This window comes from Eschrichtius robustus, chromosome 13, assembly GCF_028021215.1.
Source record: "Eschrichtius robustus isolate mEscRob2 chromosome 13, mEscRob2.pri, whole genome shotgun sequence".
In the NCBI taxonomy this organism is placed as follows: Eukaryota; Metazoa; Chordata; class Mammalia; order Artiodactyla; family Eschrichtiidae; genus Eschrichtius; species Eschrichtius robustus.
In genome coordinates, this window is record NC_090836.1 from 64,365,126 (window position 1) to 64,383,384 (window position 18,259).

Genomic DNA, 18,259 nt, shown 5'->3' on the forward strand with positions numbered 1-18,259 from the left:
TATATTGGAACTAATTGTTCCCATACTCATAGACAGAACTGTAAAAGCCATCTGTGTATGCAAACAGTATCAGATAATTTATTGGTTCCTTTTTTGGTGGAGTAGGGAGGATGCAATCATTCCTGAATTTCTCCATCTTTCTGTTCCAGCCCAGACTGTTTGCTCTTGAGAGCTACGCACAACAATTGTCTTGAGACTTACCTTTGCGATCATTCTGGGAAATCCCTTTGCTCCAGTGTTGGTTTCAGTTTCCTGGATCTCAGGTTTTTCTCTCTGTTGGTTTACTCTCTGGTTTTAGTAGAGCACGTTTTTTGATAACTTTCTGAGAGAGAGAGAGTGCTTGGGAGGTAAATCTTTTGAAGTTACTATCTCTTCTGCCCTCAAACCTTATTGGTTGTTTGGCTGAGCGTAGACTTCTAGATTAAGCTTAGTTTTCTCGGAATTTTAAAGCATTACTTTATTATTTTTTTGCTTCAAGTGTTATAGTTGAGATATATTTGATCTCATTCTGTTGGTCAAAAAATTCACATTTGTCTTGTGTTTAAAAATAAATAAGAAACTCTAAAATGAGAAATACAGACAAAAAGTCTTGATGTTGCCTGCCTTATGGATTGTTCCACCACTTATGGGCAAGTGAGGTTACAGAATAAAGTCACTAACTATAGAGTGGGTTAATAACAACAGTGTCTGTGTATATTATGTCTTCAGAGGGGTAAACTTAATTTCTTTCTTTTTTTTAATTGGGGCATAGTTGCTTTACAACGTTGTGTTAGTTTCTGCAGTACAGCAAAGTGAATCAGCCTTATTTATATATATATCCCCTCTTTTTTGGATTTCCTTCCCATTTAGGTCACCACAGAGGATTGAGTAGAGTTCCCTGTGCTATACAGCATGTTCTCATTAGTTATCTATTTTGTACATAGTAGTGTATATATGTCAATCACAATCTCCCAATCAGGGGGGTAAACTTAATTTCTTACAATTCATAGTTTAGCAAGTTACTTTCCTAAAGCAAACATAATGGTGAGTAAATGCAGTTTTCTATAGTAACTGGTATTTATAGCCTCAAGATTAATTTTTTACTTTTCAGTCTAGAATTACACCCTTCTTAGAAGCTACAGCATATTACTATTTCATGGATGCTGGCAGAAGATACATGACTCAGGTAGAGACCAAGGACCTTATTATTCATAGCACAGCAAATAGCATGAACATCATATTTGCATAGCTCCCTAGGTCCTATGGGAGTGGCTTGATATGGTCCAGATGGATGCAGCACACACAGTGGATATTCATTGCTTTTATAGTACATGGGAAGCAAGGTCGCTCTTTGTCCCAGAGGGAGACATTACCTCATCTCTCAGGGTTGCTTGATGCAAACAGAACTCTGAGAAATGGCCTGTGTAAAGAGTGGTCAGGACCTCGCAGTCTTCTCATATACTCAGCAAGACATATGGGAGCCACCAGAGACCCATGGAGAAGTGTCTCTTCTAACAGTTTTGTTCCATCAGGATGTATTATAGGAGCTTGCTTCAAGCAAAGTTAGTTGGGTCACTTTCATGCTGGTAAGATAGTAAAGTAAGTATAATTTGGAAAGGAGGAGACCCTCACCTGGCCTGGATTTCATATATTCCTAGTGTTTTCAAGTGGAAGTCTTTTAACTATTTCTTAGATTTTACCCTGATATAATGAAATAAAAAGGATTAGTGCAGGCTTTGGTCTTCAGCAGTCTCCTGTTACTTCAAGATTCTTTGTTAACAACAGCTAATAATGCTTGTAGTCTCTAATTTCAGTTTGATTTCAAGTCAAGGTGTTGTTAACAAATATGGAGCTTTGTTAAAAAATATGTAGCTTATAATTTCTGAGAGCACAGTGTGTGTGTGGCTTATTCTTCTTCCCTGGCGACATATAAGTTTTTATTCTTTATTCCCCACTTTGTGAAAGTTTACATTATTGTGCATTGATATGGTCCTTTTATAGCTGTTGTACTTTAGGGAGATGTTCTTAATTTATCTTCTAATCCTTCTTTTGAATTTCTAATTTTATCTATGGCATTTTCAATTTGAAGCATTCTCTCTTGATCTCTACCCCCCACCCCAATTAAAAAAAATGTTTTGTTCTTATGTCATGAGTATATTATCTTCTCTTATTTTTTGGAGGATATTTATTATAACTTTAGTTTTTTAAGTTCTTCTCTATATATTGTCTATTTTGGGCTTCTTCTGTTTATTTTGGTCTCCTTCCATGTTTGAAGCTTTCCTCAACTATCTGGTCATGTTTGACCATTCATATTTAGGAGAGACATAACAAAGCTGATTGGAAGTTGTGGGACTTAGGAACCTCCCAAATGTCCCTTTAGCATGTAAACTTACATTGCTACGTTTTCAGTGTCCCATATGTTTCTGTGATGTAATTCCTTGAGTCTTAAATTTCTCTGGAAAGATGCACTGAATACACCTTTTGGCAAATACTGAATGGTTGAATGTTAAAATCAACGGGAGCATGAGAAGTTTAGAGACACTAGAATGAATCTGAACTTTAATAGAAGAGTTTGAATTATCACTATAATAATATTAAAAGTTTGAGTAGTCACATTTTAAGATTACAGTGCACAAAGAAAACTAGTCTAGCTTTGTCAGCTGCTTGATTGCTTCTGTGTCACTAAAATGCCTATTGTGATGCTAAATAAACACTCACTTTCAGTGAGAATATAAGTTAGAAAACGACAGTTTTTCAGCAGCTTATATTGACTTTGAACCAGTGTTTCTGTTTACAGTCCAGCTTCTTATTACTTTCTTTTGAGGTGACTATTGCCTTTAATCCCTTAGCCTTTCTAGGGTTTTATAACATATTCTGGTTTGCTTCTCATTGGTGTTCTCCTCTGGAGACATTTGGGTTTTAGCTCTTTGCTTTTCATCTTTCAAGTATTTGTTGCTATCGCTTGTTCATTGATATTCTCTTCTCAAAACCTAGGGATCATTAGTACCCACAAGTACATTTCTTGATAATAACCATCTTATAGTATTGCAAGGAGGCTTGAGTTTAAAAATAAGAATTATACAATCTTCTCAGAATTTTGTAGTTTGAACTAGGGTCTTAAAGCTACAAAAAATAACATGTTATAAAAATATAGTAATTTTCTTCCAGAGGTTTACAATGAAGAGGTGATAGAAGTTACTCTTCTTTATCATGCAGAAAAAAAAGTTCCCCTATCCTTGTTAAAAAAAAGTTGTACTTTAGAACTAGTTTGGAAATCACTCATTGCCATAGTCCTAGCAAGGATTTGAAATGTGAGTAAAAATACGTCTCAGGAACACAAATATATTAACTATAGAGAAGGTAATAAAATTGCTTAAAAAAACTTTATAGTTGGAATTTTAAAGAAAATATTTCCTATCAAAGCTGTTCTTTGGCTGTGCTATACTTCTCTTTGGGCTCAAAAAATCATTTTCAATTATTGCATTAATGTCTACTGGGTACCTTAAGAAACAGTTTAGGAGCATTTGAATGTTTGTGTTCAGACTGTCTGTTATTTTGGACTGGAAATATTTTAGTCTAGAAATATTTTAAGTTACTTCAAGCTGTATGATAGAGTGGAATTGGGCCCTTCATTGCATAATGCTTTAAAAGTACCAACTTAAATATATAAAGCAGAAAGTGTCTGAATCAAGCTTGTAAGTATTGAATATATTAAATGTTTGGAACTCTGAGCATTAAGAGTGAATGCATTAGTGATCTAAAGCAGTAATCACTTAGAACAGTTTAAGAACCTCAATATATACATATATCAAACATTTGCCATCAAATGCCTTGAAATCATTTGTATTCAAGATTCATTGCATTGATCAGTTCCAAAACAAGCATTATATAAGCAGCTAGGTCCTGTTCATTTCAGAGAATATCAAGATGTTATGACATGAATATAGTAAGAAATGAGGTTGCTCTTTCTTTTTAAAGCAACACAGCTTTAAAAGCATAACAAATAAGGCATCATAACAAATAAAGTATTATGTTATACTTTACAATGTATAAAACTCTTTCACATATGTTGTTTGATTTAATCTATAGTAATCTTGTGAGGAAAGTCAAGCTGAGCTTAAAAAGCCGAGCTTCTACCCATGGTAGGCTATGTGTCTGGCCTGCTCTACAGCTGTTGTAATTCCAAAATTCTACCTGATGCTGCTGTGGGATCCAAATCTTTGGGGTTCTCTGATTGCCTTCTTTTTTATGTGATTGTTATTTGGCTTTGCTATTCTTTATTGTAATTTAAAAAAATTACTTTTCTTTTACTTCTGGAACCAAAGAGAGTGATAGGTTTGATGTAAAATTCTCCTAATATATTTTAAAAACTCACAAAAGATTGTTTATTGTCAAAGGCATAAACTAGCATGAGATCTAAAATGAAAAACATTTATTTCTTTATTTTTTGTACAGTTTCTTAAAATTGAAAATGAAAGTTGTCTTAATTATTTAAAATTTTGTCTTATAGATACTATATTTCGAAAGGTGCTATTGTGGATCAACTTGGAGGAGACCTAAATTCAACTCCATTGCACTGGGCCACAAGGTTTAAATTTACTTCTGGATTTTTTTTTTTTCCCCTTTGGTTCCTTTAGCACTCTATAACTAAGTAACTTTAAAAAAAATATGCGGAAATGAATGGGAGAACTTGTTATGCCAGTAATTAATATCAATAATGTGCTAATGTATTGCTGTCCAGTGTTACCTGCATTGGAAGCAAAGTTTATTGTCCAAAGTCTCCTTAAGGAATTAACCATGCTGATATTAATCCAGTTAATTATAAGATGGAGTTAAACTTTGGAATACTTTTGCAGCCTACATATGTTTACAATGAAAGAAGTATCTAGTTCATGGGACAATTAAGGACATACTGGAATAGGATTAATAGAATATAGTAACTATTTATTACATATTTAAAGAAGTTATGAGTATCTATAAATTTTCAAAGACCATTTATACCAGTTAAGACTTAAGAACATAAAATCCTAAATGTGTCTTGACATAGACCTATTTTAAAATAACGTAAAATAAGATTTGTGTAATCTTTTCCACCATTACCCTATTTTTTAAAAAAAGATCTTTCCAGAGTTTCTTGTTTGAAATAACTTTATATATTTAAGTGTTTATTCTTTTACGTTTTAGACAAGGCCATCTATCTATGGTCGTGCAACTAATGAAATATGGTGCAGATCCTTCGTTAATTGACGGAGAAGGATGTAGCTGTATTCATTTGGCTGCCCAGTTTGGACATACCTCAATTGTTGCTTATCTCATAGCAAAAGGACAGGTAAAAAAAAGTCACAATGGGGTAGATTTTAATCAGACGTTCTTCATGGTTTAAATACCTAATATCATTGGTGTTAACAAGTATAACAGTCTAGTGATATTTAAATAGTACTTTCTGATGGATGAAGAGAATAAATAAATATATAATTAGTTTGATAGTAAGCTGTTTAATGTAGTTAACATAAAAATATGAAAACCAGTTATGATCCAGATAATGATCCATTAAGTTGGGTTTTTTTAATTTCCAGTAGTGATAGAGATGAATTCCAGAAAGTAAGGGAGAAAATTTAAATATCTATTTTTTTCCCTCAATTACATCTTTTGAATATATCATCTGAATTCATTTAAACTTTTTTGAACATATTACTGGTTATTTTCTGTATTAAGTCCCTCTCGATACATTCCTTAAGTCATTTTCTCTGTTTCTGCTATATAAAATACTGCTTCTTACATGTCAGAAAAATTCTCATGATTTAGGTGATTCTTCCTGATTTCTCCTGAATATGTAGTGACTATAATCACATTAAATATTATCAGTTTCTGTGTACCATGATTTTCATTTGTTTCAATAACAGATGTTTTTTGTTAAAAGTAATGTCACTCAGTTTTTCTTTCATGAGTTTTCTCTGGTTGTACTTAAACATTAGTTTTATAGCTAAGGATCTTATCATAAGAGAAAGACAAATGATTTTAATTCAGTGCTATTAACATATATTTGTTATTTTAATTTAAAATATTAGATTTAGAATTTGAATAGTATTTATTTCATGAATCCTTTAAGGTATTTGCTGTTGGCAGTGCCGGTCAGTGACAGTTGTGTGTTGTACACTATTGCTAAGGAGAAGAGGCATAGACTGGTAAAATTAATTGCTGGAAGGAGGAGTTTATTATCCATTACTGTGTAAACAGACTACCCCCTAAATATAATGGCTTTAGAACACAACCAACCATTGTATTTCACAATTCTGTGGGTTGACTGGGCTTGGCGGGATGGTTCCTCTTGTGATAACGGCAGGGGACTGCAGTCATCTGGGGGCTCAACTGGGCTGGAGGATGGCTCACTTGCATACCTTTTATCTTGATAGGAATGGCTAAAAGGCTGGGCTCAGTTGACAGCTAGGCCTCTCTCTTTTTCTCCATGCAGTCTTAGAACTTCTCCTTCTCCACGATACCCCTCCATGTGGTCTCTCTAGCAGGGAAGCCAGACTTCTTACATGGTGGCTCAGAGCGCCCAAAAGAGCAAGAGCAGAAGCTGTCTGACTTTTCTAAGGGTTTTGAACTGGCATAACAACATTTCTGCTCCATTCTGTCAGTTAAAACAAGTAACAGTGCCAGCACATGTTCATTGAGGGAGCACAAGGGCGTGAATACTGGGAAGGGAGGTTTATTGGGGGCCATCTTTGGAGACCAGCTACCACAGGGGATCATCTTTGTTCTCCTACGGTTCCTTCTAGACTGGCAGTTGAAGCAGTAGATGGCGCTGTTGCACGTGACATTGTCTTCCGTGGCCTTCTGTATTACAGATATAAGTTTACAATACATGTTCACTTTTTTTCTTCCAGTTTTTAACTGGGTAGGAAAAGTGGTGTAAAGTTTTCACTATTTTTGTTAGCTTATTGATTTTGGAGTTTGGATGTTTCAGTAATCATTTTAACTCTGGCATAGCATGTAGGCTATAAAATTCTTCAAGGGCAGAGATTTTTGTCACAGTACCTTTTGTGCAGTAAATGCATGATAAGGTTAATAAATGTCTGACAAGTAATTAGTTTTCTTTTTCATGAGTAAGAGTTTTCTTTTTTTTTTTCTGCTTAGAAAGGTAACACATACTTATTGTAAAATATTCAAACATAATAGAAGAGTATGACTTAGAGAATGAAATCCCATCTCTTCCTTTACCTCCTCTCCCCACTGAGATCACTTCCTTTAACAGTTCAGTATATATTTTTCCAGACTTTTTTTCAATCTATATGCTAAAATATTGTAAAAGAAAACCACTCTAATGTGCATTACATTACACTTGAAATGGATACCAAAGTCCTTCTCTGGCCTATAGAACCATGTGTGGTCTAGCCCTGGATACCTCTGATTTCATCTTCTGTCATCTCCCCCTCACTACTGCTTTAACCACACCCGTCTTCTTGCTGTTCGTTGAACAGCTCTGGTAAGCTTTTGTCTTAGGGCCTTTGTGCTTGCTCTTTTCTTCTGCTTGGTAATTCTTTCCTCAGTCACACAGTTCTCTTTTTCTCTCTCACTTTAATCAGATGTTTGCTCAATTTTTATTAGTTCTGATTAGTTCCCAATTATAAGCAGTAATAAAATTAGTGTATTTCTAATTTCTTCATTCTCTTCCCTGTCTTACATTGACATTAGTCAATGATACTGTTTTTCTTAGTGTTAACTTGTTCTGATAAATTTCTATTACTTGATTTTTCAGCTTTAAATAATATCCTTTGACTCATAGCTATTACAGGTTAAGCACTCATTATACTTTCTTGTCAGCCTTTTTCCATTTCCCCCCCATTTTTGGTTAATTTTATCAAATTTACATTCTTAGGGCCTGTAACATTTCCATTCAGTTTGTCATTCTATTCTTCACAATTGTTTCATGTTAGTTATACTGTTAAATATATTCAGTGCTTACTACCAATTCTTTTGGATGGTTTTCAGGAAAAAAAGGGGAAAATACTAAGTAATGGAGCCCTGTTGATCATGGAATTCCCATAACCTTTTGATCTGGGCTTGTTAATTCTTCCTAATAGAGAATACTCATATGTCCAGGCTGAACTTGGAAAAGAGGTACCAAGTTTTAAATCCCGACCCAAAGAAAGAAAAGGTTGAATTTCATTTTTCTTTTAGTACTCTAGAGATGTGGTATAATCTTACATTTTTTATTTTACTTATTAATATTTTAAATACTGTCACTTTTTAAAAAGAATATAAAAAGGCAACTAAAAAGGAAGAAGAAACTTAAACATAAGAATTTACATGTTTGTTTTAATTGGACATCAAATTTAGTTGAGCTTTCTTCAAACTAGGGCAGTGAAGGAAGTAAAATAAGTGACAGAACTTAACTCTCACATAAGAAACAAGGAAGTATGTCATTTCGTCAGAGAAGATTTTTTTTTAAGATTTTTATTGGAAAAAAATCAACATGTATAATGTAAATATTGAGTGAGGTTACGTGAGATGTTCCCAACAACACGTAAAATAAATTTAGAAATAGATTTGTAGGGATAAGGCATAACATTCGACTACAGTTTTTATGAAAGAGACTAAAACTAATGATGTCCAAGGATATGTGTTGTCACTTGTCAATGTGGTGGTTCTCAGCATTTTTTCTGCCTCAGTACATTTGGATATTTGAGACATACTCCCATCAGTAAGAGTGGCTTACAGAGAACTGCTACACAGAGTTATAAAGTGTTTTATAGTGTACTCACTATAACTCTGTCCTCTCTCCACTGACTGGTAAATTAGATAACATAACTTGGATAAGATCTGCTGGTTTAATGTAACCCAGGAATGGGAGATGGGGAAGGGAAGAAGAGGAAACTTAATATTTATTGAATGTCTGTTATGTTCCAGGCTATGGAATTAGTTTGCTTTACACATATTATTCCATTTAATCCTCACAGGGGTTTTATGAAGCCATTATTTGTATTCAAATTTGTAGGTGGGAAAGCTGAGGTTCAGAGAATTAAAGTATTTTTGCCAATTTTATAGTTATTAAGTGGTAGAGCTAGGAATTCAAAATCATGTCTGTCTTATTCTAAAGCCCATGCCTTTCCCAAGCCTAGAAGAGTAGGTAGATAAACATGTCTTTTCATTTAACAAATGTTTTTTGATTATCTACTCTTCTGGGCACTGAGAATACAAAGATGAATTTAAAATAATTTCTATCTTCAGAGAAGTCCTGTTCTAGTTAATGAGACGGGTGCCTCAGGCAGATTGGAGTGGATCAGGAGAAGGAATTTTAGGGAAGTGAAACTGATAGAATCCCTGATACATCAGCATGTCTTGAAAGGAGATTTAGGTAACTTGAGAAGAGTTTTGGTTGAACAGGTAGTAGTTTTAATTCTGATTTGCTAAAAAGAAAGAAAAAGAAAACTAAGGAAAAGGGAGAAAAAATGCAGTACTAAGGAAAGCAAAAAAGTTGGGTAGGAGAGGAAAGTAATCATGGTTTACTACATACTTTGTTGGGAATAGTATTCATATATATTTATAATAATGTAAATATCAAATATTTGTAGAACCAGAATTACAATAGATCTTTTCAGAGGAAAGAGTAGGAAAGGTGCATATTTGTGATGGGACAGTGAGAAGAAAGAGAGAATTTGCCATTTTACATATTGAGGATATGTAAAATATGCATATTTAGGATAATGCCTAAAACTGAAAAATCAAAAAGTAGCAATTCAGGTATCTTATTTTAAAGATGTGGAGGTAAAGACCAAAGTAATGAGCTAAAAAAAGTGAAAATGGTGGGGAGTAAGACAGAGGATTGCTTTATTACCTTGCTTTTTCACCGCAAACTTTGTAGAATTAGTTAATTCTAAAAATATTTATGTGTAGTGACATAGTGATAAAAAGCAAACAAACTTTTTTGAATCTGTTGAAGTTTATTGAATTTATTCTTTGTTTTAAAATGCCTAGGAATAAACAGGGTATTATTATTCCCTCCTATCATGAATTAGTATAAATAAGTTTTTCAGAGACATAAGTCATTTATTTAATCGATCCTTTGAGGGTGAAAGATCAAGAGTATGTCAAGATCTTTAAATGAAAACATTGAAAGGCTGAGTGAAGCATCTTAAAAGGGAAAACGAGAAATAGAAGTTAATTAAATATTGAATATATACTTAATATATGTCAATTAGATACTTATATCCACATTAATTAAAATATTCATTGATAATGGTTTTATTTTAAAGTTAAGAAAGAAAAAGTTTCATAAATCACCCTTGATTGAGTGCTGTTATTATGTTGGCTTCTCCTGTGATGTGTAAATGATATTTTTCTCAGTAAATTTGGTAAGAACTTAGAAGTTTTTACTGTCTGACTTTCTTTTTACTATATCAGGATGTAGATATGATGGATCAGAATGGGATGACGCCTTTAATGTGGGCAGCTTATAGAACACATAGGTATGTAACCGTTTATAAAATACTTATTCAGATAATTTTCAGCATAATAAAATGTAAAATAAATGATGAGAAAAAGCAATTAATGTTATACTTACTAATATTTAAAATTCTTATAATGAGTACATAGTATATAACATAAATTACCTTTTTGGATGTTTTGAGTTTCTATGTTTACCTTTATGTTGGTAATTGTAGTATCCTTAAGGTATTCTTCTTTTAACAATTTCCAAGAATGGAAGATGTTACCTTCTTTTTAAAAAGTGACTCATTTTTATGTGATTTGCATATTGGCAAGTTTAACATACTAATTAGTAAGTTGCCTTAAATCATTTTTGGAACAATCTAGATTTAAATTTAAATTTTTAATTGTTTAATTATATAGATATTAATGGCATTAATCCCTAGGTGAAAAATAATAAATGTCAGGACGAAGTGTGCTCTCTCTTCAGAGTAGTTTAGGTTATACGGTGTTGCATGTATTTAATACTTCATATTAAGAATATTGTCTCATTACTCATTATAAAGTTGTTGAAAATAGGTTAGAATAGAAGTGTTCCAAGATGGAATGCAGCCACAATCAGTTTAGTATCTGTAATGATTTCTATAATTGAAATTAGGGTTGTTGTTGTTGTTGTGTTTTTTTTTCCTTTTCAGTGTGGATCCAACTAGATTGCTTTTAACATTCAATGTTTCAGTTAACCTTGGTGACAAGTATCACAAAAACACTGCTCTGCATTGGGCAGTACTAGCAGGGAATACCACAGTCATTAGTCTTCTTCTGGAAGCTGGAGCTAATGTCGATGCCCAGAATATCAAGGTAAAACTAGCCTGTATTGATTGTGCTTTGTGAAGTGTGGTTACCAAGATGGGAATTCCTTAATAAAACATAGGTTTTTTGACAGACTTTCAGAGGTGGAAGAAACTTCTCATTTAAGCTCAACCCTTTGCTTCCATGCAAGAATTTGTTTTGAAAGACTGATTTATTTACTTTCGTCTTTTTAGTATTGGAGTAATTTTCAGATTTTGGTGGCCTTTTCATTAGTGAATTCTTACTGACTTCTGGAAATTAAATTACATAATCTGTTTTTATAGCTGAATAGAATAGTTTTCTGGTTTCTTTAAGAAGATCATTGCAGAGAGGCACAAGTTTATATCACAAGTATGCATAATAACTTTTAGTAATTTTTTGTCTTGGTCATTGATTGTCTCATTTTTTTAAAGGTCAAGACCTTTAAATTTGATAATCACCTTCATGATGTTTATAGGAGAACTCCTCTCCCCCAAATGCTGGACTAATCCAGGAAAAGTATACCAAAAAAGTATACAAAATTATCTAAGAGCAAAGCACAATTAACATTTACACTCTGAGCATTTAGAAATTTATAAACATTTTATGAATACCTGCAAGAAAATGCTATTGGTAATCTTAAATTTTGGTTAACCATTCTCATTTTTAAAGCTTCAGGATCCACCATGTCTTCAGCAACAGACTCTTTCTGTGAAATGATTTAAAAGTTTTAAACATCATCTTTTAATAATGTGCATTCATAAATATCTTTGTGCCCGTTGACAAATTTTCTTTCATTTTGACTATAGACCGTAGTATTTTCTGAGTCATGCTTCTTAAATTTGTAAGGAATATGTGCTAATTAAATATGAAAGGAGTTCGAGTCATATAATAATCTAAAATGCCAATCAAAAAGTAGGTTATCTCCTGCTGGATCAGGGCATCTTTTTATGTTGTAATGAATAGTTCTTCCTCTATTTGATTACTCGAAGAAGAGAAGGTTAAACTACTAAAATAAAATAGTTTAAATTTATTTACGATTATAACCAATTTTTAGAAATGAGTCTAATTAGTTAAAAGTAAATATCAAATATCTTATTGGAAACTGTAAGAAATTGAGAAAACCATGTATTTTCTTTTTCTTTTTTTTAAATTTCAAGTCTTCGTGTCTTTACCCAAAGTGATCAGAATGGTCTAGTATCTGCTGGTAAATGTATGGAAAGAGGAAAGTCAACTTACCATAGTGCCTGACATGTGATGGGTGCTCTAAGTATTTGTTGACTGACTGAAGATTCGTGTAGTCTTGAGCTTTACCTCTAAGCTAGTTTTCATGACTATGCTAGCATACCTCTCTGCCACTTCTGAAATCGTAGAGAGAAATTTTTGCTTTTTCCAAACATTTTTAAATAGGAAGTTCTGAAAAGTTCATAACACTGTGATTAGTAAATTAGGCTGACCCCATGGCCTAAAGTATAAGAGAGGAGGAGTTTGACTAAACCTGACCAATATCCCCATGAGAAAAAATTAATGAGATGACCTTATGTTTTATTATCTGAATTGCTTTAGAGTGTTATTTTTTCATCTCTTAGCTACTAGATAGCCATTCATAAAGTGAGTCATGCCCCAGGAATACATTTCCAGTATTTAGTGTTATATTTTTGAAAAAATAGAACCAATTTCACTACAGCAAATAGTGAGTCTCCATAGACTTCGCAAAAGTCATATAAATATATTGAAATTACATTTGTACCAAAGAATTATGACAAGATTACTGCACAGTTTTGGAATTTGAAACTAGTAGTGTATATTTTCAGAACATTTAAAAATATCTTTTCTTACCATATAAAATTTTAGATAACTTCTCTTCATTCATGAACTTTAAGTATTTGAGGTGTGGTTTGTAAGTTTAATGTCTTTTCAACTTGTACTCCACATTAACCATTGTATAAACTTTTGATCAGTCTTAGTAAAAGAAATAATCTATAATGAATTTCAACAGAAAGGTAATGGTAAGAATGGAGATAGTTGAACTGATTTAAATGGTTCAAACCTTGTATTTTTTAATGTTTTATAGGCTCAGCACATGAATTATTTGGTACCAAGATGGGATAAACTGGAATGCAGCTTCCTTAACTAGTACAGTTCATGTGACTACGTTCCAGAGTCTATTGTGTCAAATAATTGAGCTACTTATTGTACCTGTAGAACTTTTACTGAAACACATCTATTTTTTTTTTGGTTACTTTCTTTTTATTAATGTTTTAATTTTATCTGACTGTATCATCAAGGTTGGCCATTGACAAAAAGAAGTTATTTTAAATATAATTCCTTGCTAGCTCTGGAGTAACATTTTTTTTAAACTTTTTATGAGGTATAATTGGTATATAACATTATACAACTTTCAGGTGTACAACATAATGATTTGACATCTGTACACATTGCAAAATGACCAACAAGTCCAGTCAACATCCATCACCATACACAGTCACAAAATTTTCTTTTTTCTTGTGATGCAAACCCTCAAGCTTTGCTCTTAGCAACTTCTGAATATGCACTATAGTATTATTATTATTTTTTTTTAATAATTTTTTTTTTTTTTGGCTGCACTGGGTCTTAGTTATGGCGTGCGGGATCTTTGTTGCGGCATGCGGACTCTCTTAGTTGCGGCATGCGGACTCTCTTAGTTGCAGCATGCAGGCTTCTTAGTTGCGGTGTGTGGACTCTTAGTTGCGGTGTGCGGACTCTTAATTGTGGCGTGCAAACTCCTAGTTGCAGCATGCGTGCGGGATCTAGTTTCCCGACCAGGGGTCGAAGCGGGGCCCCCTGCATTGGGAGCATGGAGTCTTACCCACTGGACCACCAAGGAAGTATCTGCACTATAGTATTATTAACTATAGTTGCCATTATGTACATTACATCCTTGTGACTTATTTCTTTTAGAACTGGAAGTTTGTACCTTTGACCCCCTTCACTAATCTTCCTCACCCCCCCACAGTGCACTGCCTACCTCTGACAATCACCAATCTGTTCTCTGTATTTATGAGCTTGAGTTTTGTTGTTGTTGTTATTTGTTTATTTTTTTGTTTAGATGCCACATATAAGTGATATCATATGCTTTTGTTTTTCTCTGTTTGACTTATTTGGAGTGACATTGTTTTTAAAGGAAATGAAGTCTAAGGAGTTGCTTCAGTTGCTCAGGGAACATTTATACTTTCAGAGTAAAAATAATCTTTTTTAACCACACTGGTGAAAAAGTAGATTTTTGTTTAAAAATGTACTTTTAAAGTAATTAAAAGGATGAAATAAGTATCAAATACCTTTTCTACTGGAATCTGGCTGATTCCTAATATACTGAAGTCTAGTTATCACCTTCTAGTGGAAACCATTCATTCTTTCAACAGATATTTGTTTAATGCTGGGGAGTCAGTGTTTAAGATAGATGAAGTCCCTATTCTGTCAGAACTTATACTGTATTGAGGAAATGGACAATAAGTAAATTAAAAACACATACACATAGGCAAATGTGGTCATGACGAGGGCTAAGGGGGTCACATCAGATGAGAGTGATTTGTGAATGCCTCTGAGATGACATTTGCTTTGAGACTTGTCTGATGAGGGATCAGTTATGCAAAGATACATGGGAAAAACCCTTCCATGTAGAACAGCGGTCCCCAACCTTTTTGGCACCAGGGAACAGTTTTGTGGAAGACAGTTTTTCCACGGACTGGGGTGGGGGGCAATAAATGTAATTCAAGTGCATTATGTTTATTGTGCACTTTATTTTTATTATTATTACATTGTAATATATGATGAAATAATTCTACAACTCACCATAATGCCGACAGGAGGCGGAGCTCAGGCGGTAATGCAAGCGATGGAGAGCGGCTGTAAATACAGATGAAACTTCACTTGCTTGCCTGCCGCTCACTACCTGCTCTGCGGCCCGGTTCCTAACAGGCCACAGACCAGCACTGGCCCGGGAGTTGGGGACCCCTGATGTAGAGGAACCTACAAATGCAAGTCCCAAGGCCAGGAATAAGCTTGCCATGTTAGAGGTGTAGAAATGACAGCTTTGACCAAGCAGTGAGACACTGAGAAAGAGAGACAGGTACAAGGCCATGATAAGGAACTTTAATTGTATTCTCAGTCATGAGAAATAGTTGGAAGGATTTATGTAGAATGGTTATATAATCTTTGTGTTTTTAATATTTTTTAAAAAATTACTTTGGTATTTGGAGAATGTATTGAAGAATTAAGAAAATGGAAGGGATAGATGCAGATCAGTTAGGCTTTCATAATAAATCAGGCAAGTGATGATGTTAGTTTAGCCTATGATTGTAGAAGTAGTGATGGAGTGAAATGAATGGATTTGGAAATGATACTTTAGAGTAGAAAAGAAAAGGTAGATTAGAAATGAAGGTGAAAGAAAAAAACATCGATGACTTAGGTTTTGGTTTGAACAACTGAGTGTCTTGTGATATGTATTGAAGTTGTGAAGATAGAAGGAAACAGACTTTTTTGGGAATGAAGGCAATAGAAATTGGTTCTGTTTTAGTCATATATAATTTGAGGTGGTGCGTTTTAGCTATGTGAAATGTCAAGCTAATTAAGTAAACTTAATTTTGAAAGTGAAAAATTCATTAATAAAAAAAAAAACCAACCTAGATTGTTTGTCCTAGAATTTGACAAAGTCGATTCATAGCTGTGTATTTTTCCATTTTTCATTTTAAGTCTTGAGAAAGAAAGTCTGGTTGATAATCATAAATTGTACCAAGATGGAACCTGTAAATCTGGATATGGCTTTAATAGCTAGTAAAAGTTACATTCTTCAAAGAATATGAAAAATTATACTTAGTTATAATATTTATTGATTGGCCCTATTTCTTCTAAAATAGCTATTTCCTAAATAAAATTAAGCTTAAGTTTCTTAGAAATCTGTCTTTATATTAACTAGATATCCTTGTAAATTAGTTATTTGAGTAAGGGATTCAATTCTTTTAATATACAAATTATTCTTTTATCAAAATAAGAACTTATTTTGCAGACAATAAATATTAAATGATAGGTGACTTTAAAATGACTACTTTGATCCTTAGAAGGATTAGGAATGGCCATAAGCCCTTGATTAGAGGTTCTCAATCTGGGACCCAGCAGTGGATTTTGGTTAAGGGGTGGGTCCATGGACTTCTGAAATTGTTATAAATAAAGTATCAGCACTTTTCTGGGGAGAGAGTCAATGTCTTTTCATCAGACATGACTTAAATGAGTTCAAAAACCATGGCCCCAGATACTGGTTACATAGAATAAATTCAAATCTTCTGAAGTAATAACAGTGAGGAGGGGGAGTGATTTGGGACACTAAGACTTTAAGAAAAATGACCTATGCAGTAATCCCTTTTCATGGTAGCATCTCATTTGTGAATTTAAAGAATATTTCACCCCCTTGCACATGTTTTTGGTTGATAAATTTAGATGAATTGAGTTTGGGGAGGGCAGTTAATCTGAGTGCTGCCTACGCATTTATGATTTTTCTTTCTAAAGTTATCAAAGGACATAATTTTTAGCTTGTGCAAAATATAAAATTACTGAGCTTTGTTAATTAATATATTGAAAAACGCTTATATGGTTTCTTGAAAAGAGGTAAGAAACTATTTTCAGAAAATACCTCTTAAGTACCCCACCTAGATGGTCTCCAAGGAAGAATTTTCCTTAGTTTTAATAATGAAGTTCCACCTCACTTAGGCAAAAAGTGATCTTCCACCTGCCACCTTCCATAATGTGTATCACACCAAAACCCCTGAAGAATTTCTTTTATTACCAGTTAGTTACATAGTCTATAAATACTCCATGATTCTTGTTATTACTGCTGTTGTTATTATCATTTACTATTTTGGCCGACACATGGAGTGTTCAGATATAGACTTGACTTGGAACCCTGGTTTTAGTATAATCCTTTAAATTAATTGCTTGTTTATTTTACCAGCTGAATAAAAGAACTGTATAAAAGTAGTCAGATGACTAGAGGAGTAGTTGAAAGATTGCTTAAAGCTCCCTCCATCTTTTTATCTAGGCAATCCTTAGGTGTCACATGGCCCTCTAGTGGAAGGGATGCTCAGCTGGACCGAGGCAACTGCAGGATATTCTCTGGGAGTTGTTACCCAAGGGATTGCTTTTATTCAGGTAATCTTTTAGTTTGGATTAATTAGCTGGTTCTGACAACCTAGGTGACATAGAATTTTGGAATAGGTAAGGAGATATTTTTAAACAAATATCCCTATTTGTGGAAGACTCACCTAGATTAGCCCATTTCTTATTAAATACTATTGATCTTTTTATTAAAGAATTGGTTAGGCTTTTTGTTTTTATTGTTGTGTTGTTATTGTTGTTGCTCTTGGTGGTAGTGGTGTGTTTATTTTGTTGTTTGGTTCTTATTATTTTTCAGTGTTTTTTTTTTAAATTAAATAAACTGTACTCCATACTTGATTAATAATTATCTCTCATAAGTAAGGAACCCAAGGCTCCTTATTTCTTTATTTTCATCCAGTTTTTTAAAATAAAATTTTAACATGTTTTTTCTTTTTTTAAAGTAATTTTCAATATTCATCCAGAATTCTTGAAATGTTGGTGAACAAAATTATTAATTTTACTTTTCTGTTTAAGGAAGGAGATAAAGAGTGGAGAATATTAAATAGAATAAAAATGTGGGTATCTAACTTGCAAAAGGAGAAATAAGATTTTAAATTAATAAAGGCAAAAAGAAGCATAGATCTAGAGTTGGGGACACTCATTTCTTGTTTCTTACTGCCTTTAAAACATTTTAGTTCTGTTATACTCTTTGGAATTCTTTTTCTTGCAGTTAAAGGGAGCTACAAGTCTATAATGTAAGTTTAACCATTTTTTGTTACTACCCGTGTTCTCTTTGGAAATTCCTGGATGGGTGAATGAATTTAACATGATCAAGAATACCAATATAACAGTAGAAGTGGAAGTTGACTTTTCTCTTTCTTCCCTGTTCTTTTCT

At 33.3% G+C, this 18,259-nt stretch overlaps 1 protein-coding gene across 6 annotated transcripts in view; it reads left to right on the forward strand.

The window, feature by feature from the left end:
• The window catches only part of ZDHHC17 (zinc finger DHHC-type palmitoyltransferase 17), a 128,860-nt gene that overhangs the window by 38,559 nt on the left and 72,042 nt on the right, over window positions 1–18,259 (forward strand). For all 6 annotated transcript variants that reach the window (XR_011075976.1, XM_068560754.1, XM_068560756.1 and 3 more), the window contains exons 4-7: window positions 4,490–4,567; window positions 5,164–5,308; window positions 10,387–10,451; window positions 11,106–11,268. Coding sequence is in view for 5 of the 6 variants with exons in the window: in XM_068560754.1 (XP_068416855.1) it covers window positions 4,490–4,567; window positions 5,164–5,308; window positions 10,387–10,451; window positions 11,106–11,268 (451 nt within the window). In the remaining variant the exon portion in view is untranslated. The remainder of the gene's footprint in view (window positions 1–4,489; window positions 4,568–5,163; window positions 5,309–10,386; window positions 10,452–11,105; window positions 11,269–18,259) is intronic.